Source organism: Salminus brasiliensis, chromosome 17 (genome assembly GCF_030463535.1).
Source record: "Salminus brasiliensis chromosome 17, fSalBra1.hap2, whole genome shotgun sequence".
Lineage (NCBI taxonomy): Eukaryota > Metazoa > Chordata > Actinopteri > Characiformes > Bryconidae > Salminus > Salminus brasiliensis.
The window spans coordinates 32744082-32769181 of NC_132894.1; the positions used below are offsets into that span (position 1 = coordinate 32744082).

A 25100-nucleotide genomic window follows, 5' to 3' on the forward strand; every position below is an offset into this window, starting at 1 on the left:
TTGCAGTCAAATGGGGGTCGGCACAATGCAGTCGGACATGGCTTGATTTTACATACCTGTGGCAAAGGGACTGAATCTGGAATAGAATCTACAATATTTGCCTATATTATAATAAGATATTATGGTAATGATAAAAATCCTAACAAAAACAACAGGGTTTTATTCCCTGAAGAAAACACAGAATGGTTGTGCAGTTAAAGTGGTTCCTGCTGGTTGCTATGATGTTGCCAGGTGGTCACTAAATGGTTGCTATGGTATTGTAATGGTGCCCCAGGTGGTTGGTATGGTGTGGGCGCTAGATGGGTGCTACAGTGTGGCAAGATGACTGCTGTGGTATTTCAGGCAGTTGCCATGAGGTTTCCTAGAAGATGGTAGGGGGTTGCTAGGCAGTTGGCATGGTATCCCAGGTGGTTGTTATAGTGTCTCAGAAGGTTGCTCAGGTATTGCGGTAAGTGGTTGTTGTGATATTGCATGTTGATGGTTGGGGTTACTACACCCCATTCGTTCCTATGGTGATACATTTCCCAGAAGTGTGTATCTGGCACTGAAATAGTGTTAATACCTGGAAACTGCGGGACGAGCAGAAAAATAAATAATAATAAGAAGAATATAAATGGGATAACAATATAGTTACATATTATAATGATGGCAATGATAATAATAATAATAATAATAATAATAATAATAACTCAGGCCTGCAAGGAAAAGGCAGCTGCAATCAGACCAGCAGAACAAACTAAACCTCTGCCATGAAAAGAGCGTTTCATCCTCAGCTCAGCAGCGAAACAGCTCCAGCCTCACATGCACAGACTTGCTTCCGACAGCTGATGAGTCTCAGGCAAGTCTCTTCTCCTCAGCCACAGAGGAAATGTGTTCTCTGGAAATGTTTTGCACTCAGCATTAATCACACCAGCACACACTACCAGCTCCAAGCAGCCAGAGGTTCAGTAGTCTGATCATCAGCCAGGCTTCCCCGGAGGAGTGATCCCTTCCACAGCTCCTACTTCAAATCAACACAACATCTGCAAACTGTTTCCTGATGCTGGAGCTTCCATCACAACACACACACAAAGTCTCGGCGGGGTCTGAGGAGCGTTGAGGAGTTGAGATGCAGCACTGGATCTTCTGGATCTTCAGCACTTTATTATAACTGTTTCTACTGGATTATAAAAGCTCCTGTTAATCCCAGAAGGAGCTGCTTGATAGATGTGGGTGTTTCAACTGGGTGTAAATGCCAGCACTGTACGAACGGTCTGAAGGTATCTGCCCGTATTTTAAAAAGTGAGGACTACGCCCTGAGATAGAGCCCGGTCGGCTTTCCTGTGGTCTGCACGTAGAAGCCGGGCCCCCTCGTTGGTGTGGTGAGTGATGGAAGAAGAGGAGGAGGAGACGGGGTGGAAGTGGGTGCGACGTTTGTTTGACGCACAGTTGAACTGAGAAGCGGGGTTATATAAGAGGATTGAGGGCCAGGAGGAGGAGTTTAGGGTGTGGTCCTGCTCCCAAACACTACACCTACTCTGCCCACGTCCGCTGTTGTTTGGGTTATTGCTGATTACAGCTGACTGTAGAACTGTAAAGCTAATGCTAATTACAGGCCTCTCTAGTAAGCTTGCTCTAGGGGGTAGTACCATGGGGAGTACCAGTACCCCCCCCCCCCCCCCCCCCCCCATCACATTGGACTACTACCTGTGCAGGGAGGGTGAAGGCTAGCATGTGCTTCCTTTAAGACAGGTGAAGCCAGACTACCCCACTGTCACTAATTCGACGTCATCTGACCACTCATTCAACACGCCTGGAGGAGAACACTAACCACTGCCGGTTGTTTACATCAGAGTAACAGACTCGTGCTCACAGACTGGGGGGAGAGGGAGGGCCGGGCCGGGCCGTACCCCTCCCAATTATGCTCCCCGGGTCTCCCAGCCACAGAATGCTGTGGCCTTTCATAGTTTTCAGGTGGTTCAAGAAGCCTGTGCTTTTCAAAGAAGTTGAACCCAACGCCAGAAATCCTTCAGTCAGTCATCTCTGAATGACTAAGATTGAGCAGGTGGAGACTTGAACGGGTGGAGCTTTCATATTAAAAGCCTAAAGCCTTGTCAGCTTAGTCAGCTAAGGTTTTCTGAACCCACAATGCCTAGAATAAATGAATAAATAAATAAAATAAATGATTGAAAGAATAAATAAATAAATAAATATAGCTCAGCTTTCTGAAGTAAGCCGAATATACTGTGAGATCGTGAGCCTACTTAAACCCATATTATTAAAAAAATGAGTCTAATGTGAACCAGGTATGTCCCGATCAAGGTTCTTCACCACTGGTCCGATCAGAGTATCCCAATGCTGACGCCAATCCAATCCGATCCGATCTTCATGTTTCAAAAAATAATCCAGCCCCACAAATTAGGTAAAATGTGCTAATCCACAACAGTAATCAGCAGTAAAATCACTATTTTAGCACCAGTTTCTAAAATCAGACTAAATCTGACTGTAATCTGATCTACTTAGTTTGGAGCAACTTTCTAAACGACTGTTTTAAACTCTATAGTGTTTAATTTCTTACAGTCCAGTCTGACGGACCTACCCTACAGTCAGATTACTTAGTGTGTGAGCATTAGCATTAGCATTAGCATTAGCCTCCTCCTCGTTTCTGCTGTTGCTGCATCATGTTTACAGCGAGGCTCTGAGCTAAGCCTGAACTTTCCGTTCCACCTTAAATTCTGCAGCAGTTACGCTCTGCGGTTGAAATGTACACACTGTACATGCGCCGCTATTTAAGGTGGAATGGAGAGTTAGCATTAGAGCAATAGAACTTTATGTTATGGCTGATCGGGGTATACTGATTACTGCCTGAATCCAAGTGAAATTACTGCATCATGCTGCTCAAAGAGTCACGCTTGGTGGTAAGTTCATTAACACCTTTGCACACCTCATTTCCTACACTGGTGGTCAATTCCCCCTGGACCTCCACCTTCCTGTGGGACTCCGTTTCCTACCAAACCTAACAACTGCAGCTAAACTAGGTCTTCTGAAGACCAGGTGTGACAAAAGCTCAGGCTGGGAGGTGGATATCTGTGAGGGGTTGCTGGCATTTGATGTGTATTGTATAATTCACATTAAAGCAACAATATGTAACATTTTTACTTTATAATAACAATCATGGTGATGCTCCACCGATTCACTGAGAATCACACCACTGACGTTGGTACTCCAAGCTAAGTGTGCCAGAAACTGCAGTGTGTAAAGGGAGGACAACAATTCTGTAATATTAGTGTAAAATCTGGCAATATCCCTCTACTGCCTCAGTCCATATGCTTATTTACCTTTTAATGACAGTTCTGTATTTCCCAGCTTGTCCAGAAATGTACGTTCTTTAATCAAATCAAATTAAATTAATTTGTACTGAGCTTTTTACAAATGCCGGGGTCACAAAGCAGCTTCAGGAATCAGCAAAAAAAGGACAAGTGACCTAAAAACCTAAGACCCCCAGTAAGCAGCCAAAGACCAACTCCCTCAGAGCTAGAGCAAGAAACCTTGGGAGGAACCAAGACTCACAAAAGGGGGAGCCGACTCATCCTTCTCTGATCAGAACTATTTATAAATGACTGGTAAAAGTCACAGACCCACTGCATAAGACTGTTCTACCTGTGCCTGGGGGTCAGCCTGGTAGCTGGGGGTTCCTAAGCGTGAATTACACTTCCCAAGTATAGGAGGCCAAGGAGAAAGAAACATCAATGGTGTGTGTTTAAAGGACCAGTTTCATGAATATCTGAATGTGTCCTTTTTTTATTACAGAAAATAAGACAAATATTCTAAATATTTTAAAACAGAAACTAGTCTGCAAACACAGACTATTCTGAATTCATCATGATTGTGATCGGTAGCGTTCCAAAGTTGGCACATATCTGAAGGAGTGCCTGATATGTATCATTTAACAGTATTTTTTTGTAAAATAATAAAAGACTATAAAAGTACTTAAACCCGCCCTAATACAGCGGTTTCCTGCATGGTGGTGTGTTTACCGCTCTGTCTGGAGTCTTGAAAACTGTTTAGCTATAAGCTTCAGAAACCTGATATGATCTTAAAAGCATCCCCACAAAGTTCTGCAAGCTCTGAAACAGTCACATATCAGCATCGTCATCGACAGAGGCAAACAGCCAAGCGAAAAAAAACCAAAAACCTTGACTAAAGTAACAAGCCGCGCAAACATGACGGATGGGGGCAGGCGGGAATTAATGCTTTAAGCCGCACTCAGCAGAGAGAGAAAGAGGAGGGGAATAGTTTTGGATTAGTACAGTGCAGCACTTTAGCCAGCATAACACCTGCCCACGTCATCCTGCGGAGAAAACGCCTTTCATTCAAACCCTCCAGCTGTAAAGGGCAACCGAGGCCTAAGCTCTATACAGCTTTAAACACTGCCGATGTGTCCTCGAGAGGAACCCTATTAGGAATGAACTCATAAACAGCGTTTATGGGAAAATGGCACTCCGTCTGGGTGGAGAGTGGGACGTCACACCGCTCTGTAAACAGATAAATGACGGGATAAGGAAGAGCAGGGAAAGAATCTGCAATAGCTGTGTGCTGGAAACCCCTCTGAAGTCCCCTCTGAGAAATGATACACTCACAGCGCCTCGCTGGACGACTCTCCTTTAAAGCCAGCCATCCATCTCTGTCCAGCCTGACCCAAATAAAGGGACTGAATACAAAGGGACTTAAATGCAGAGCTGCAAGCTAAACTGCAAATACTGTGCCGATCTGTCTCGATATGGGCTTCTGAAGTACTGATAACACGGAGGTCATGCGGTGTTAAGTCCTGTTTATAAGGTTACTGTGCTGAGCTCAGAATCAGAGCTGTGAATGCTAATAGGAAATCTGGTAAAATACAGAAACATGGATGGAAGGGTTTTTAATATTAAAAACATTACATCTGAACGGTCATTTAAGCTTGTACAAGACCCAAAACTGGCAGCTTAATGGCCTCTAACCACTGACCCACCACTGTCCTAAAGCAAGGGTCATGTTGTGGTCTGGTCCTAATTGACATGGACCTTGGCATCGAACCCACAACCCTGCAATCAATAACCCACTTACCCACCAGTGTCCTTACACAAAGGTCATGCCATGGTGCCCCTGGAGCAGACAGGGTTAAGACCCTTGGCAAGGCTACAGTGACAGCTTAGTGAACCTGGGTATTGAACCCACAACCCTGTGATCAATAATCCAGGCCTCTCACCACTGACCCACCACTGTCCTAAAGCAAGGGTCATGTTGTGGTCTGGTCCTAATTGACATGGACCTTGGCACTGAACCCACAAACCTGCAATCAATAACCCACTTACCCACCAGTGTCCTTAGGCAAAGGTCCCTTGGCAAGGCTACAGTGGCAGCTTAGTGGACCTGGGTAATGAACCCACAACCCTGTGATCAGAAACCCAGCACTCTAACCACTGACCCACCACTGTTCTAAAGAAAGGGCCATGCCATGGTGCACTTTCCCAAGGCTACAGTGGCCGCTTAGTGGACCTGGGTAATGAACCCACAACCCTGTGATCAGAAACCCAGCACTCTAACCACTGACCCACCTCTGTCCTAAAGCAAGGGCCATGTCCTGGTCTGGTCTTAATTGACCTGGGCATCGAACCCATAACCCTGCAATCAATAACCCAGGCCTCTCACCACTCACCCACCACTGTCCTAAAGCAAGGGTCATGTCCTGGTGCCACGGGGCAGAGAGGGTTAAGACCCTTACCAAGCCTACAGTGGCAGCTTAGTGGACCTGGGTAATAAACCCACAACCCTGAGATTAATAGCCCAGCACTTCAACCTTTGACCCACCACTGTCCTAAAGTAGGGGTCATGTCCTGGTCTGGTCTTAATTGACCTGGGCATCGAACCCATAACCCTGCAATCAATAACCCAGGCCTCTAAACACTGACCCACCACCACTGCCCTAGGGCAAGGGTCAAGCTGTAACTGTGATACTGATTACAGAGCGATTAATTATGCTGAATGATGTCGTAACACGGACAAAAATAAAAATCCAAAAATGGAACATCTGAACATGTTGGCTGCAATCATAATAATGGCTGTTTCCCTGCAACACTCAAACGGATTAAAGGTAAAGGTAAAAAGGTAAAGGTGCACGTATTCGTCACTGTACAGTGTGGACTGTACAGCGAAATGTGTCCTCCGCATTTAACCCATCTGGTAGTGAACACACACTCACACACGTGTTAGGGGCAGTGAGTACACACACACACACCCAGAGCGGTGGGCAGCCAACTCCAGCGCCCGGGGAGCAGAGAGGGTAAAGGGCCTTGCTCAAGGGCCCAACAGTGGCAGCTTGCCGAGCCCGGGAATCGAACCCACAACCCTGTTATCGATATCCCGGCGCTCTAACCGCTGAGCCACCACTGCCCCGTGATATTAAACTGATAAGAACAGATACTACACATAAGTGACTGAACTCAGCTGATCTGGTGAACTATTAGATCATCAATGAGACTTCTGAAATGATGACAGAAGCAGAAATGAGCTCACTTCTATATTTCACACATTAGTGCAAATGTAAACACTTCTAGCCTAATAACAGCCACAGCTACTACAGCTACAGCCGCTAGTTACGATGAGCGAACACATAAGCAATCGTCTGCAATGCAGTCAAAGCTACTCTGGCTCTACAGATCCAAACACACCACTGCAGATGTTGTCCTTCACCCCTACGCAAGCCTGAAAAGCATGACTAAGAGCGAGCCTAGCCGCCACAACACAAACCCGGCCTCAGTCAGGCCTTGCTAAACACCACAAGATGCTGAAAAGTTGACTCATGCTTTTTCGTCGTTGCTTGCGTAAACCGCTGGAGTGAACGGCCTAAAAAAACACTGCTAATGAATATTAACAGCTGTTTAAAAACAAAACCCCTTATCTTAAAGTTACACGCTCCACAAAGTCCATCCTGCAGCTGAGAGAGCAGCAGCTGCCCTCCTGAGGGCTGGATTCACTCTGTTTTCGCTATTTTCGTACGTTTGTATAGATATGGTATATCTCGAACCACAGAAGCATGTATATTTAAGAGAACTTAACGCCGTGTGTGATCATGTAGCTCCAGTGTGAAAGTAAGGATGCAAAGTTCTGATCCCAAACGTGGCTTAATTGGCTGATTTTCTCCGTGATAAAGATGAAAACTGTAAATTTGTTTTTTTTTCCAGGCTTAATAATTAAAATGCTGTATGTAGAAATATGTAAAATATGTAAACATGAGTATTTCCTGAAGCAGGATTTTGTGGTTAGCCAGATATCTTAGGTAGCTTCGACTATGTTGTTGTAGCTACTGTGCAAAACTAATGAAACCAATTTCTTGTTAATATATATATATATATATATATATATATATTATTTATATTATATATATATATTTTATTTATTTAAAATAATATATATTAATTTATTTTATTTATTTATATATGTATTTATTTATTTTGACCATAACTTGGCTTCCTAGGACAATGATTAAAAAAACCATAATATACAATAATATAAAAAATAAGAGCAAGACTCAAGATTCATCTGTCCAAAGCATGATGTCCCAGAATTCCTGGTCTTAGTCCAGGTGTTCTCTGGCAAAGTAGTCTTGCCCTGATGTGTTTTTCTTTTTACCTTACAGTTTTCCTCTTTCTGATGGTAGATGATCTACTCTGACTTCCACTGTGGTGAGAGCTGCCTGTAAGGTCCTGTGAGGACATGTCAGGATTGTTGGAGACATCTTCATGCAGCTTGTGGTCTGCTCTGGGCTGAACCTGCTAGGATGGCCTGATCTGGCCATGCAGGCAGTTGTTGTAAATGTTCTTTAGGTGTAAATGATTTAGCGGACGGTGGAACGTCTGATTTCTGATTACTCTGAGATCTTCTTAAACCTCTTCCCAGACTCATCTGTATCTACAACCTTCTTTCTGAAGGCCTCAGAGAGCTCTTTGGATCTGGCCATGATGGTGATCTTCTACACCCCTCACTTCAACCATCAGTGAAGAGCAGACCAGGCTAAACCTCCAGACTCCTCCAGAATTCTCTCGAACCATGTTCTGCACCTGCTTCTGATTCGACACATTTGGAGTAGTAATACATGTTTTCCTCACAAGAAAATTACATTTCTATTAATTTTATTTTACTAATTAAATTTTTAAAAAAAATTCAAGACGTTTCTTCAGTTGTTTGTGTCTTGTTAAATGACCTTCATCTCTAATATCGTCTACATGTTTAATTATATTTTTCCATGGCTGTATTCTGAGATTTCTCCCGAGAACACTACAGCTGGACCACAAAAACCACTACACCAGATCAAGGAAGTCCATGAAGGTTTACACCCACAATCATTAACCTTGCAGGCAAACAAAGCTTTCTGCTTGATTGAAAGCAAGCCAATGCAATTTTCCCCTCCTCTCACATTACAGAGGCAGTCCAACCACACTCAGCAAACTGGCCACTAATCCTTCTCCACCTCATCCAGCTCATTCATGCAGAGCTGGGCTGGGCTGGGCTGGGCTGAGCGTTCCTCTGTCCTCCATCTGCAGCAGAGTTCAGGGCAAAAAGACAAGCTGTTACGAGAATACTGTGTCCTCCCATCCACTAAGCAGATCAGGAATTAAAAAAAAAAAAAAAAACGCACAAAATCCATGGTTACAGAGCAGAAAGCAGAAGGGATTAGTGATACATGCTCAGTTTCCTTTCCAAACATTTGTTTGTAATGGATGCTAACAAGAGCGGGATGCTGGGAAGAGTTTCCAAATCTCTAAAAGTTGAAAAAATACCCTTCTTCCCCTGAAGAAAGTGAAAGATTGAGAAATTCAAAAACACCAGCTGTAACCAATAATGCTTTTATTAGCTCTGCAGGAAACACTGCCAAGTGAAGGTTTCCCATGCCAGTTAGTATTCGGTTGCTTTTACGGGAACGCCCCTCCTAATTCCCTCCGAATTCCTACAACAATCAGGAAAGAATGCAAATCGGCCCACAGTGCTCTGCAGCCCCTCCGTGCACTACTGTACTGTTGATTTAAGGAATAGTTTAGTGAGAAAAACCAACCTTTTGAACTACAGCTGGGAATATGACGATATTTTATTGTATTGTGATACATTTTGTAATCGTGTTACACAATCAGCACTGAGAAACTGCGTGTTTCATCACAGAGAGTGTAATCAGTCTTATTTCATTGAATATTTTGAGTAAAAATCTCGGTACTTAGTATGGGATAGCAGTTATTATATATTTTTATATTATTATATTTATTTTACATAAAAAAAAAGACAAAATATTGTGATAAATATCGTCTTTAAATATCACAATATCATTTTTTCCCATTTCGCCCAGCTCTATTTTTAACCCAATTTTCCTCTTAAACAGCTATATCATATACTGAAGTCAAACCAAGCCAAACAGAACCAATGGCCTGGTTCAGGGCGTGTTTCACAGACCACTTAAAAAGAGGCCCTAGACCCCTGTATTTTTTGGGGGGCACTCGACTAATGAGAGTTCGGTACGTAGAAGTGACAAACTGCGGACCTTAAACACTGCTCTTCCTCCTTAAAAAATAAAACAAATTTAATTCAGCAGAACCAAAACAAAGCTGGAAAACAGGCCAATTCCAAAACCTCCAAACTGTTACATCACAGTCTTGCAACCTCAGAATTTACATAAACCCCACCCACTAGAGAACACTGCTCCGGGATTAACACAGTGTCTACTTTGGGAGAATATGGAAGCGAGGTTAAAAGACTAAAAGCTGACGCCGACTGATAAAGCCATTGGACTAAGATGGTGTGCGGGGGGGGGGGGGGGGGGGGGGGAATACAGAACAACAAAAAAAAAACATCAGGGCAAGACCCAAGATTCATCTGCCCAAAGCACATCATTCCCGAAGTCCTGGTCTTAGTCCAAGTGTCCTCAGTTGTCGTCTTTCTAAAGGCAGATGCTGGAGTTTGACATTTTCAGATCTACAGCTGGTTTGCTGTGGTCTGAATCTGATAAAGGGAGCTCAAACATGGAACGTTTTCCCTGTGTTTACAAGTAAGAAGGTCCTGTGCTCTGGACTAGTGATGATTTCCATGAAGCTTAACATGGAGCAATGTAGCAATGTACAGCTGGGCAGTACACCAGGTTAACACCTGGCTAGGGGAGCCGTTTAGCTCAAACTTGAGGAGTACACCCAAAATCTGGGTCAAATCAAGGTCAGATCACGTTCTCACCACAAACGAACCAGCTCCAGAGTTCGATTGGGACTGGGCCGAGACCACCTGCTCTTAAGGGTCTTGATGCGGTTGTTTTGGTCCGCATCATAGTGCGATTACTGTCTCCACACCTAACTTACTCAACAGTCCAGGCAAGGCTTTCTACCAGAGCATGGTGAGGATCTGATTGCATTCAGCGCCCAGAGCCTTAGCGAGGCCAGGATGTTGTATGATGATCACCACCCACCTTATTCCAATTTTAAAAAGTACTGGATGGAGCTCCACCATCCATCATCCCCGAGAACACAGTTCCTCCACTGCTCCACAGCTCAATGCTGGGGGGCTTTATACCCCTCTAGCCCACGGCCGGCTTTCGCAGGGTCCAATTGACTTGTGTTTATCACAAGTCTGCTCCAGAGAGTCCTTTTCTATTGGCTGTATTTCTCAGCAGAGACAAGACAAGTGTGTGTGTGTGTGTGTGTGTGTGCTTTTGCACATCTGTCTCTCTCTGAGACTACAGGTCAGTTTCCCAGACAGGGAATAGGCCTGTAGCGAAGCAGGGTAGTTTAGGACTAGGATTAGTCCACATCCAGGAATCCGACCCTATATGACAAACTCTCAGCATTAACACTCATGTGGAACATCTGATGTTGGTCAGATTACGTACAGCACATAAAAAAAAGAAAAAAAAAAAGATAAAGCCTCATTTGCTCAGTATTGAGAAATACGTACCACGCCTGTCAATGTCACAATATTGATTAAAGGCATAGTTTGACCACAAATACAATACAGGCCTTCAACCAGCGTAATCAAACTCCAATACACGTCTGGTGTCCAGAGTTCACTTCTGAACTTCTGCAAGTTTCTGAAATCACTGCACTTCTCATCTTAATGGTGAACTCCTTCTATTTTTCCAAAATGCATAATTACAGTAGAACTATAGAGCTGGGCAATATGACGATATTTTATCGTATTGTGATCAATTTTGTTATCGTGATATGCTTTTCAGTATGGAAGAGTATCTGAACAGTAGTTTTTAAGAATCTGTCGCTACTGATGTTTTTAGTCTGTGATTATATATATATATATATATTGTGAAAATCGTGTATCGCGGTCTTTAAACCAACCCATCCCAACTAGGCACCATTAGGAAATTGTGGACCACTATACTTACGCTATATGGACAAAAGTATTGGGACACCTGCTCATTCTAAGATATAAAGTAAGAGTTGATCCCTGTCCAGGGAAGAAGGCCTTCTACTAGATTTCCGAGCATGGCTACGAGGATCTGACTGCATTCAGCGACAAGAGCTTTGGGATGATGATGGCCACTCCACCTTATCATCCCTATTTCTCCAACTCATCCTAATCAAAAGTACTGGATGGAGCACCACCATGCATCATCCCAGAGAACACAGTTACTCCACCGCTCCACAGCTCAATGCTTGGGGGCTTTATATCCCTCTAGCCCACGCCTGGCTTTACGCAGGGTTCAACTGGCTTGTGTTTATCTGCTCCAAACAGTCTACTGGCAGGACTTCTCAACAGGGACTAGACACCCTGTGTGTGTGTATGTGTGCATTTGCACATATGTGCCAGCAATGAGTGCAACTTACAATAGCCAAATGCATTCACTACAAGGGGCGTCCACAAACATTTGGACATATAAATATCAGACAGGCCGACTTGCACATGTAAAGCCAGCCATCGCCTCTTTTTGCGAACTGCTGCTGATGCAGCATCACTGCGGCTTCGCTGCATCTCCCAGCTCTGACACAGCAGCTAACAGACGCCTGTGCTGACCAACATCACACTGGGAGTGACGTGGGAAGGAGGTGTCAATAACCACCCCTGAGAGAGCAGGGCCACTCGCGCTCCCTCTCACCCCGGCTGCTGATGACAGTAAGCGGTCACCACACAACACTACCACGGCCTAGCTGGTGAGTTACTGATCTACAACTCAGCCCACGCCAGGCCATCAAATTACATGTGTACCTTGATTTGATGACTGCACTGATAAAACATGTGGCTACTAACCCATAAATCCACACAGGATGCACACAGGACGGCCTGGGTACAGGGGACAGTACCTAGACCTGTCAGGTAGGGTCAGCTACTTGACAGATTTCGTCCTGCTGGGTCCTGTTTTGGCCCTGTTTGGGTTGGATCACCACTCTAGCAGCACAGTCATGTACCCATATGGATGCCCATCATGGTCCCACAAGGGTCAGTGATGGGACCAGGAAGGGTTTAACCTGGGCCACATTTGGGACGCCCAACTGGGTCCCAGTAACAACACACGTACAAACCCACCTACACTGAGTCTACTGACTGGCAATAATGGTTACTAAAGAGGCTGAGAGGGTCTTCTTCTTCCTCTTCCTCCTCCTCCTCCTCCTCTTCTTCTTCTTCGTCGTCATCTTCTCAACTGCTGCACTATTTAAGGTGGAAGGTAAAATTAGAGGAAAAAAGGAGCCCGGTGGCCTGCTGACAGTCATGGAAGGAAACCTGGTATCTGAGGTGTCTTGTCTGAGCATCCACACAGCATGATGCTCCCACCACCATGCTTCACAGCTGGGATGGTGTTTGTGAGGAACGGGCAGTATTAGGTCACATTTGTGTCTCATCTGGTCAGAAAAACCTTACCCCACATTTGAGCTGGGGGGCTCTGAAGGAGGGGCCAAGTTCAGCCGGGTTACCTACTGACAGTAGTTCCACACTAGTGAAAGGAGAACTCATGGAGGAACTCAGTAGAGATGCCTGAGGCAGTTCAGCCTACTTAGACTTAGAAAGTCTGTCTGCCTGCCTGCCTGTCTGTCTGTCTGTCTGTCTGTCTGCCTCTCTGTCTGTCTTAACCAGAAGATATGGAAAGGTGACCTACCTCAGGTCCAGCGTTTAAAGCGTTTGGACACCATCCTGCTCCGAGCTCTGTGTTGAAATACCGGAGAGAAACATGTGCAAACAGAATGGGCGGTGCTTACAGTGTGTGTGTGTGTGTGTGTGTGTGTGAGAGTGTGTGAGAGAGTGAGAGAGAGAGAGAGAGAGAGAGAGAGAGAGAGAGAGGGAGGGAGTGAGTGAGAGAGAGCGAGTCAGTCAATGAGAGAAATACTTCCTCATAGCCAGTCCTGTAGCCACGTACAGTAAAAGTGTCCAGGGCTGCTGTCCTGCTTCCTTCATGCGGAGAAGCTGCAGCTTTAGCTAGACCTGCCCATCACTCCTCACAGCGCGGAAACCCCCCTATGCCCCTCACTCTCACCATGAAGGAGGTCAGGGTTTGTTCCCGTTGTGTTTTTTTTTTATTTGCACCATTTGTTGTATTTATTTTTTCCCTCTTTCATGACAAGTAAACTTTAATTACAATGAATAATTAAAAAAGTGAATTTAAATATAAATACTGTCGAATTTTTACAACAGTGTCTGCTGCCCCCTGCTGGACGAAGAGCGGAACTGCAGAGCTTGTGCTTACAATCATAAAATAAAATAAAAAATATTCTTTAAATTTGCAGTGTTTATTTGAACGTCTGACCACTTATTAACAATATATATATATATATATATATATATATATATATATATATATATATATATATATATATATATATATATATAAAACACTGTGCATATAGGACTTTTATTTTGCATAATATTTGATACTTTGATCTGGAATTTATTGCTAAAACATACAGACACAAACTTAAGTTTTTTATATTTGATATTATTTTAATAATTTCACTGTAATTTATGTCATTCATTATTATTTGTTATCTTATCTCTAATAATTATTTAAGATTATTAAGATTAAGCCTCAAGTGTCTTGAGGTAGGTTGGTAGGTTGAAATCTGGGCTTTGATTGGCTGATGTTGTTGTTGTTTTTTTTTTAATATAAATTTGTCAAAAGATGTATGACAAATACACACGTGGACAAAATTGTTGGCACCCCTCAGTAATGAAAGAAAAACCCACAATGGTCACAGAAATAACTTGAATCTGACAAAAGTAATAATAAATAAAAATTCTTTGAAAATTAACCAATGAAAATCCAACACTGATTTTGAACCAGGCTTCAACAGAATTATTTCAAAAGTAAACTCATTAAACAGGCCTGGACAAAAATGATGGTACCCCTGAAAATAATGTGACCAAAGGGACGTGGTAAATCAAGGTGTGTCCACTAATTAGCATCACAGGTGTCTACAATCTTGTAATCCGTCAGTGGGCCTGTATATCGGGCTACAGGTAGTCACTGTGCTGTAACGATAGGGCCTATTTGGGGAGTCCAGTTGGGGCCCAGTAAAAACGCATATACAAACCCACTCAGAGACCATACCCCACCTGGAACCCACCTAGCCCACATTTCACCCATGTGAGCTCCACATGAGCATGTTGTGGGCTTTTGAGGAGCTTTAATTGCCATAAGAACCTCATAGAGGATCAGACAGCAGTGCTATCTGTTCATATTACTGCTGTGCAGAGACTGCATGTGCAGCCTAAAATAGGTAACTAGGTAATTAATTAGCCAAAATAACACTAATCATATTTGCTAAGTGTCACACCAAAGACCTCCTTTAGTTACACAGCACACACTGGTGCTTTGCGATGTGTGTGTGTGTGTGTGTTTGTATATGGGTCATATACTTTACTCCGTTCCCCTCTCAGGAGTGAGTTCCCTTCTGCAGCGAAGACGGCAGCAGAAGGGCAGAACAAAGGCCATTTGAACTTTGAACTCTTTAAGTCAACATTAAATAGGTCACATCCTACCACCAACACCAACCCACCAACGTCCTTGTGCTGTGAATGGCCTAGTTTCTGTGTGGGTGTGAGGAGAGAGCAAGCGAAGCAGAGAAAATGGGTACATGTGATTTACACCCCTTCTTATGTAAATAATCAGCTAATCAATGCAAATATGAATATTTTAGAAGATATAATCAGGGGATTGTTAACGTCCGAGGCGTGCTGGGACTCCCTAGAGGTTCCTCCTGGAACCTTTGGTGGGTCATGCTGCACCGTTAAGGACCTGGGATACCCCTTCTTTGTATATAATGGTTGTGGTGGACAAAAGTATTGGGACACCTGCTCTTTCATTGTTTCTTCTGAAATCAGGGGAATTAAAAAGAGCTGATCCTGCTTTTGTTGAAGTAACTGTCTCTACTGTCCAGGGAGGAAGGGTTTCTACTAGATTTTAGAGGAGAATTGCAGTGAGGATTTGATTGCATTCAGCAACACAAGCATTAGAGAGGTCAGAATGTTGGATGATGATCACCACCCCACCTCATTCCTCCCCAACTCATCCCAAAAGTATTGGATAGAGCATCAACCCTTATTCCAGAGAACACAGTTCCTCCACAGCTCAATGCTCATCATACCCCCTCTATCCCACCCCTGGCTTATGGGTCAATATGCCAATAGGTTCATCTGTGTTGATTTGCTCCAGAGAGTCCTATTCTATTGGTGATGCTTCTCTACAGGAACTAATCAAGCTCTGTGTGTGTGCATTTCTCATTAAAGTAGTTGAATGCATTCATTTAAGAAAGGGTGTCCACAAACATTTGGGCACATAGTGTAGATAACGTGCAGCTGCATGTGTTTAAAGAATCAGACACATTAAAGAAGAGCAGTGAATTTTTAAGATGGCCAGCTTGTTCATTAATCAACAGATTTACTAATGATACAATGAGAACATGGCTGGAATAAATTATATGAAAGTGAAATGAAAAATGCTGTTTTTGCTAATAATTGAAGTCCAGGAGCACCACAGAGCAGAGTCTGGAGAGAAAACCGGACCAAAGGACAAACATTTGGCTCAAGTTCATGCTTCAGTCAAAAGACCACCCCACCCCCACCCCCCAAAAAATAATACATGTTTGGATTTTGGACGTCACGCTACAAATACAGCAAATAGATCTACTCCTCATTCCCTGACAGAGTCTTTCAATCCTTCACCTCTCCTCTCTCATACCTGTACAGTGAGTGCTCCCACAAGCTTAATACTGCTCTCCCCTCCAGCCCTCCTTTCTGATACGCCCCTCTCTGCTACATAAAGTAAGGGCCGATGGTGGCCACGCCATTAAATACTCAATAAATAGTGACCATCTGTCCACTCCTTGCGTGTCCCCTTGGAACTTTCGGGGCTGTCCGTAAGAGTGGGGGGGTGCGCTATGTCACCCAGTTATCTGTACGCATCCGTTTGAGCGAAGGCCTCCCGCTGCCCTCTGGACCTGATGGGTGTCTGCCCTGGCCTGGGATGGTTGGGTGAGCGGAGTCTCTGCGCTGGTCCTCGCGGTCGCTGCCCTCGTACGAGCTGCAGGAGGAGCTGAGGCTCTCTGCGGGAGAACGGCCCAGGTCCTGTCTGGATGAAGGTTGGGGCAGGGTGAGGAAGACCATGGGGGTCCCGCGCTCTCGGGGGGGGGAAACGGGTTCAGCTTTGATGTCGACGCCTGGAGAAGAGCTGGGCAGCTTGGAGACCTGAGTGAGGGGCCGAGAGGCTCTGTGGAAACAAAAGGGACGATCTTTGCTCTCGCAGGCGTCTCACACGTCTCTCATATAAGAACGGAAATGATATACACCTACCAGCCATTACATTAAAACCACTGACAGCTGAAGCAGTGGCATCTGTAGGGGCGAGATCTACATATTAGGCAACATAAGCTTGAAGGTGAAGTTGGAAGCAGGACCAATGGACAAGCATAAGAACCTCAGCCACTTTCACAAGAGCCTAATTGTGACGGCTGAACGACACTAGGGCAGAACATCTCCTGGTTGTGGGTTTTCCTGGTATGCGGTGGTCAGTACCTCCCAAAAGTGCCCCAACAAAGGACAACCAGTGACCTAGCAACAGGGTAAAGGGTACCCAAGGCTTCACTGATGCTCATGGAGGCCTCACCTCACAACTCTTATGAGTTAAAAGAATTAAAGGAGCTGGGGCCAGATACCACAGGACGCCTTCAGAGGCATGCCTGTTTTAACAGCACGAGGAGGACCTACACTATATTAGGCATTAGGTGGTATTAATGTTATGGCTGATTGGTGTATAGCTTGTTTTAATAAGTCGTGTTCCAGTCCACGGGTGGCAGCGATGGCCCTGATAAAGCTCTGGGAGCTTTAGTTCTATTACTGAGGTCGAAGCGGTTAAACGCCTTATCGATACTGGTTAAACTGGAATTTGCAAACCAAAGTGGGAGGGGCTAGGAGCCACTGGGCACTACTGGACAAAAGGACAGAAATGTACTCAATACAGATCAAAGCAGTGTCAGAGTGCACAGCACGACCTGCTGAACGGACGGAGCTTTCAACAATCAATCACTCACCCCTGAGACGTTGCTGCCGACTGGCCCAGTTGAGTGTGTTGCCATGACGACCCCGAGCCCAGACCGAGGCTCTCTGGCAGGTTGAACCCACTGTTGAAGTTACTGAGCTCTGAGCTGTTCAGAGAGTAATCTGAAATTAAACAGCTGCATTACTTCACCAGCGACGACGCGGCCTGCAGGTGAACAGAGGTGACGGGCGCGGAGGGGTGTTTACCTGAGCTGTACGCGGTGTACGGCAGTCCCTGAGGAGGCAGGCTGGGAGTTGCCATGGACACCACCGGCGTTGTCAGCGACTGGCTGGACTGGGGGCTGTTTATCCTCTGAGATTTGCATAAAACAAGGAAAACAGAGGCATTACAGCAGGACACTCACAGGTATCCCACGGGAACAGGGTGGGAACCTTTTCTTTATCCCTCCAGTGTCAGACACACAGTTGCTGGATGTGTGGATGCAGTATGTCCACTAGAGGTCCTTATGAGGCCACATATGAGGCCACATTCATTCCTGAGCACTAGGAGTGTTATTTAAGCAAGCAATTATCAATAATGATGTTCTAATGATCTGCAGCTGACTCTAATTTCAGCCTTTTTTAGGAGTAATAATTGCATTTCTATGAATTATTATTAAATAAATACATTTTTTAAATGATGCTTAAAGACATTTCTTCAGCAGTCATATTCCCTCCATCAGTCAGTATTGTTCACATAACGTCCAGAGGTCCATAAATATGTTACAAAAAGACAACAATTTTATGGGGTGTCCTAATTTTTTGTCCCAAATTCCAACCATCCTCGTTTAGGCCTAGATTAGTTTGCCATACACTTTTCTGTTACTGAAGTCTACAGCCCCCAGGATAGTGCATTTCCCAAAAGAAACTAGTGGTTCCCACTTCCTGCTAGGCTGTTGCTACATGGTTGTTATGGTATCCCAGTTGGTTACTATGGTGTTGCTTATTGGTTCACAGGTGGTTAGTATCGTGCGGCCAGGAGGTTGCTATGACGTTGCTGGGCACTACAATGTTGCAAGGTGACTAAAATGGTATTTCAGGTGGCTGCTGTGGTGGTGTTTAATAGATGCTAGGATGTTACTAGGCAGTTGCTAGGCAGTCACTGTAGTATCCCGGATGGTTGCTATGATGTCTCAGGTGGTTGGCTAGTGATTGCAGTGGTACCCTATGTGGTTGCCTGCTACTACTATATTTGCTTCATCGTGACACAAATTGGAAGGGGGCTAAAACTTTTGCACTCCATTCATTCCTAATGGAAGGGAAAAGTCACTTTGTAACTCACCAGATCCCCCTCTGCTTCCTCCGGCTGCATGCAAGAGACAGACATACAGTGTACAGACGTGTACGGGAACTAAGCTCCAAAAACGTCAGCAGTAGGTTCACCGTTTTTGTGATGTCACAAAAAGTATCACATTTACATATCTCAGCCTACTTGTCGGTTTAGCCCCACCCACTCACACTGAAGTCATAGGCAGAGGCCGAAAGTGTAATTACAGACCTATATTACCAGAGCATCGCCCCGCCAGTTTGTACAGACGCCCCTGTAGTTACTGAGCAATAAGCCCTGGAGTGTTAAGGGGTTAAACCAGGCACAGTATAGACAGCCAATCAGAACGGAGCTCATTTACATCCAGTCTTGAAGGCAAAAAAACTAAATACATGCTGTTTAAGTTTGAAAATGGTTCTGTGGAAATGAATTATGACTGTTTTAGGAGCATAAACCCACACAAAGTGGACTGTACGCTCTTAAAACCGGTTCCACAAAGGGTTCTTTGAGTGCCGTCAGAGGAACACCTTTCAGGGTCCTACCCCTTCCAGAGTTTCTGAGTGTAAGGAACTGTTTTAAGGCTATTACACACATTTAAACAAAGGGCTCTACAGTAACAGCAATGGATCTAAACAGAACTTATGAATAAACGGTTCTCTGCTTGTTTAAATTGTTCTTTAAATGGTTTATTATTATAGGAATTAAGCATAAACCCACACAGACTGAGCATCGCAGTCCTAAAAAACAAGGTTCCATAAAGGGTTCTGAGTGAGTGCTGTCATAGGGGAACACCTTTCAGTGTACTAGCCCTTTCAGTAAAGGAAAAATGGGCCCTGAGTTCTGAGTGTGAAGAACTGTTCAAAGGTTTAAATAATATTTAATTCATATTTTTTATCATGTAAAGGTTCTATTACACACATTTAAACAAGGGGTTCTTCAGTTACGGCAATGGTTCTACATAGAACTTTGAAATAAACGGTTCTATGAGGGTTTAAATAGTTCTTTAAATGAATTATGATGGTTTCTGGAGCATGAACCCACGCAAACGGGGCGTCACAGTCCTAAAAATAAGGTTCCATAAAGGGTTCTTTAAGTGCTGTCATAGAGGAACACCTTTTAGTGTACTATCCCTTTTAGTAAAGGAAAAAAAGGTTAAAATAATATTTAAATAATATTTTTATAATGTAACGGTTCTATTATACACATTTAAACAAGGGGTCTTTAGTTATGGCAATGGTTCTACATAGAACCTTAAAATAAATGGTTCTTTAAGGGTTTAAATAGTTCTTTAAATGAATTATTCTGTTTTTGGTGGACATCCCAGTCCTAAAAACAAGGTTCCACGAAGGGATGTGGAGTGTGGTCACTGAAGAACCCTTTTTTGGTATTCTAAAAAAAACTGATTAAAGGTTCTTAAAGGTTCTCATAATGTAAAGGTTCTTTGTGTGTTGGTTCTTCAAATACAAGAAAAAAAACTCCTAAATTAATAAAAACAATATAATAGGTTCCACGATTGTTCCACTATAGGGAATAGGGTTCTACTATTGGACGGTTCTTCATTATGTGACGGTTCTTTAAACCTTGAAGGGTTTAAAGAACGTCTGAGTTAAAAGCAGAGGCTGAGGAGCACTCATCTCACCAGGGCCGACACGGGGCCTTTACAGGCCGGTGGGATGAGCACCCGCAGCTCCGGTTTGTGGCTCACAGGCGCGAGGCTGCCTGCAGGGGGCGCTGGAGACTTGGCCTGCAGTCCTCTCCCCATGCCGCTCTCTGCCTGGGTGCTGACGAAGCCGTTCACTGAAGGAGACACAGGAGATAAAGAGGGTACAGCAGCGGCGCTGACAGACGGCTGGAGCAGTGGGTGAGAACACAGTGCTTTCAGATTTCACACCGCAGACACGTGAAGTGTGAACAGCTCCAGCAGAATCAGCACACACACACACACACACACACACACACGGCAGACTGGGTAGAGGAGCTGGTGTGTGTTTGAGGGAGTTCTGCAGAAAATGAATGGAGCAGGATGGAGAGGAGAGAAGCCTGCAGTTGTGCTCTTCTACCAAACACCTCAGAGCCCTGGAGAACATCAGCTTACGTCCAATCAGCACCAGGGATTAGGTCACTGACACACACACACACACACACACACACACACACTTTACTCTCTCTTTATCTGTATTCTGTATCTCACCATCTCTCTTTCACACACATTCTTCCACTCTCTCCCAATATTTGCTCTCTCTCTCTCTCTCTCTCTCTCTCTCTCACACACACACACACACACACACACACACAGACACACACATTTTTCTTTCTCTCTCTCTTCTTTTAGTTCTCCCTCTCTCTCTCTCCCTCTCTCTTCTTTTAGTTCTCCCTCTCTCTCTCTCCCTCTCTCTTCTTTTAGTTCTCCCTCTCTCTCTCTCTCTTCTTTTAGTTCTCCCCCTCTCTCTCTCCCTCTCTCTTTCTTCTTTTAGTTCTGCCTCTCTCACTCCCTTCTTTTAGCGATTAACCATTTCTGCAGTAAGGGCAGTATATTAGTGTGTAGGCTAAAATGGCAAACTACTGCTTGGAGCAGTTTATAGGTAAGGCTTTGAGTTTGTTTAGCACCATGGTGAATTGGCAAAAACCTGCATCACAATACAGGGGCTCTGATTCGATGCACTGTGATTTACTGTGATAGTGTGAGTAAAGCAACATGAAGCAATTAAAAAAACTACAAAACAAAACCATCATAGTATAAAACCCACATATGGCTAAAATCTGAGTAAAAGAAAAGCTGAGCATTAATCCAGTCAAAACAGCGGGATCTGAAGTGGTCAGGGTTTAAACCCAACACTAAATGAACCACTGTCTGACACCAATCTCTACAACTAAACTATTAATCAAAATAGGAATACTCGGAGGGCTTTGAGTGGCTCAGGTTGCGAGTCCAAATCCCAGCGGCCGCTGTCTGAGAGAGCACAATTGGTCATGCTCTCTCCGGTAGATGCCGCTCTCTCCCCTCATCACTCTTGAAGCGACGTTGGCCTGCACAGGCATCTGTTGGCCAGTGTGGTGTAGCTGTGGGCCCGGGGCTTTTCTCTGAGCGTGTCAGCAGGCAGCAGTTTGAAAATTACTGAATTGCATGTACTGAAGGAGACGTGTTACCCTCCTAGTGTTGGGAGCATTGCTAATGCTAGGGGGAGCTACAAATGGGTGGGTTATCTGGCAGCATGAAATCTGACCAAAATAAAAAATTCAATAAATTAAAAAAAGTAAATAATAATGCCCTGTGAGGCGCTGTCACTATGATCAGAGGATCGGCTGCTAGCCATCGGCAGCTGAGGTCCTGAGAGAGCACAATTGGCCTTGCTTTCTCCAGTGGGTGGATGGACCCCCCCCACCCCCACATCTGCATTGCATGCAATGAGTGGGTGGATTACGAACGGGTTGGGTAATTAGTGGTCCAAAGGAAAAAATGGATCAGATGAAATTTATATAAAATAATAATAATAATAATAAAAATTAAGAATTTTACCATACGCAGCATAACGGAGGTAAAGGGCTTGTGTAACAGACCTGCTAGCCCCGCACTGGCAGTTGTGTGCAGTGTACTGGAGGACAGGGACAGCATGGCTGCTTCACTCAGGGACACTGAGGCCGAGGGCAGAGCCGACCCGGCCGTGCTGTAGGAGAGGGTGCCGGGGTCATCCATGGGGACAGCTACGGGCAGTGTAAAGCTCTGCTGGGACAGGACAGGCGGCTAGAGATAGCAACACACACACACACACATGTACAGATAGAGGTGAATAAACAGGGGGTTTCAGCTGCAGCTCATTCACTTATTTTATCACTTATTTGTCTTTAAGGCTCAAATTAATAAAATATTATTGACTAAATGCAAAAGCACAATTTCATTAAATTACTATTTTATGGTTCCGCATCATGTTGTCAAACTCCTCATTGATCTTCTGGTACTTCTCCTCTGTGTGTGGGGTGAGAACGTATGAGGACGTGTCCGGCTCTGGGCTCTCACAGCCTCGATGCTCTTTCTTATTCAGGGCCTGGAAAAGAAACAGGATGCAGTGAATCAGAGCGACAGAGAGGAGAGAGGCCGGTCCTGCAACGTTGGCGGGAGAATTGGTATTTTCCTTGCTCCTGGACTCCCCCTACAGCCAGAAAGTGCAATTTGCGCTTTGAGACACCCCTTAAGAAGGACATGCTTTTAACATGCATTTCTGGACAAGCTGAGATCTGGACTGAAGAGGTGGCAGAGTAATACTACAAGATTTTACACTAAAATGCCTGTACACAGTTCTTGTGAGCGTTGTCCTGCCCGCCTCACCAGAGTCACATAGTGCAGTTAGTGGCGTTAGAAAGGCTGGAATAGAAACAAAAGAGATGCTATTCTGCAAAATACAGTCAGTGGAGTCTCCAAATGATTTTGAAGCAAATGCACACACACACTTGTTTAGTACCTGTAGAGAAGTATCACCAATAGAATAGGACTCTCTGGAGCAGATAAACATGTGGAACCTACTGGCACCATGCTGCCTAATGCCAGACATGAGCTAGAGAGGTGTAAAGACCCCCCCAGCAGCACTGAGCTGTGGAGCAGTGGAAGAACTGTGTTCTCTGGAATGATGAATGGTGGTGCTCCATCCATTACTTCTGAGATGCGTTGGGGAGTTAGAGATGAGGTGAGGTGGTGATCATCCGAGAACGCTCTTGTTGCTATGTGCAATGTAAAAACCCTTCTTCCCTGGACAGCAGAGACAGTTGCTCCAACAAAAGCAGGATATTGAATTCATTCATTGAGAGTTCTTCTCTTCTAAAGTTACAATTGTACAGATATGAGTTTTTTGCATGTCAGTAATGATATATGTTATTATTAAAATGAAGTTCAAAGGTGATTTTGATTAATATTCTAAAAATAGGTTGTTTGTTCGGAGGTATTAAATTGAAATCCCAAATCTAGCACTCAAAGCTTCACCTTCTGTAATTCTCTTCCATATGATTTCTTAGGCCAGCTCCGGCTTCTCGACACTCATACATAATTAGAACTGATAATTATATTAATGGTCTCGTTTCTGTATTGATAACTAGAGAGCTGTAACTGCAGGAAGCAGGGCTGGTCACTACTAATCTGTAAAATCATGCACTGTATGCAAATCGCCAACAGTAATCTGCAAAATACACAAACACATAAACAGAAGTAGTGCTGTGAAAAGCCCACACAGCCTAAGTGATTCGGATTTTTCAAAATGTCCCATTAGCAGTGGGCAAACACAGCAAGGCTCTGCCAAACACGCATGCCAGGTCCTTGACTGATAGCATCTCAAGTTTCAGTGTGTGTGTTTTGGATCGCGCCCTGCCTGTATTTTTAGCTCCGACCCGTTAGCAGCACTTCCTTTCACCGTGTTCGTCAACACATGGCAGCAGGAGGAGATGCCTACATCACTCCATGTGAACTGGCCAGGCTTCTAGCTTCTAAATCCCAAAAGGCCTAATGAAAACTACATCCTGGTTTAGTGCTGACCACACGCCTAAACTTTAGCCTTTGAAATGATGTCAGAAATCCAGAGAACATAAAACTAATGACTATTAATAATAATAATACACAGGCCTCTGACATTTCCTTGGATCAAACGACTACACCTCCACCTAAAACGAGTGATTTTTGAGTAAATTCAACATAGTTTAGTCAAAAATTCCCCAAACTCACATTTCTATACTTCTGCATCTCAGTCGGGTTGACAGTACACACTGAGTTGAGCCTCAAAAACAGCTGAAATTGATTAAATACTGTGTAAGATGTTTAGCCTGTGGCTCCGCCCTCTCAATCAAACCCCATCTGCAGGTTAGACATCCCCCTATCACATAACATTCCCAGACTGGGAAGCTTTTGACAATGAAGCAGTGAGCCCTTGCTGGGATTTGAACTAATGATCTCACTCATGATGAGCAGCAGTTAGACCGTAGGGCCGGTCTAGAGCTGTGAACTTGCACTGCATACAAACACGGCTCTGAGTAAATTTACCTTACTGTTCTTTCCCGGACACAGAAATGTATATGGCTTCACAGCTCTAGAGTGGAGCAACTGTCTAACTGCCTGGTTCTCAGAAGATCATGAGATCAAATCCTGTCAAACACCACGGCCCTCTATGGTCAGGATTCTAGAGAATAAGAAGGCCTAACCCTATGTGATGGGGGGAGTTCTAACCTGCAGATGGGAATAAACAGTAAACAGATGAGGGGGAGGAGCCACAGACTGAACAGCTTACGCAGTATTTACTCAGTTTCAGCTGCAGGCTCATTTACTAATGTTTTG

General features: G+C 44.3%; 2 protein-coding genes across 6 annotated transcripts in view; both read right to left on the reverse strand.

The window, feature by feature from the left end:
• mctp2b (multiple C2 domains, transmembrane 2b) overlaps positions 1-13165 on the reverse strand; it is a 41318-nt gene extending 28153 nt beyond the window's left edge. For both annotated transcript variants that reach the window (XM_072659855.1, XM_072659854.1), the window contains exon 1: positions 13094-13165. The gene's annotated coding sequence lies outside the window, so the exon portion shown is untranslated. The remainder of the gene's footprint in view (positions 1-13093) is intronic.
• Positions 13166-15832: 2667 nt separating this feature from the next.
• Positions 15833-25100, reverse strand: part of mef2ab (myocyte enhancer factor 2ab) — a 33355-nt gene continuing 24087 nt past the window's right edge. For 3 of the 4 annotated variants that reach the window (XM_072660368.1, XM_072660367.1, XM_072660369.1), the window contains 7 exons: positions 22696-22833; positions 22349-22532; positions 20430-20587; positions 18806-18829; positions 17731-17836; positions 17517-17646; positions 15833-16696 (listed from right to left, as the gene is read on the reverse strand). In XM_072660368.1, the coding sequence (XP_072516469.1) occupies positions 16366-16696; positions 17517-17646; positions 17731-17836; positions 18806-18829; positions 20430-20587; positions 22349-22532; positions 22696-22833 (1071 nt within the window). In that variant the 3' untranslated portion in view covers positions 15833-16365. The remainder of the gene's footprint in view (positions 16697-17516; positions 17647-17730; positions 17837-18805; positions 18830-20429; positions 20588-22348; positions 22533-22695; positions 22834-25100) is intronic. The other variant, XM_072660370.1, reaches the window with a different exon arrangement.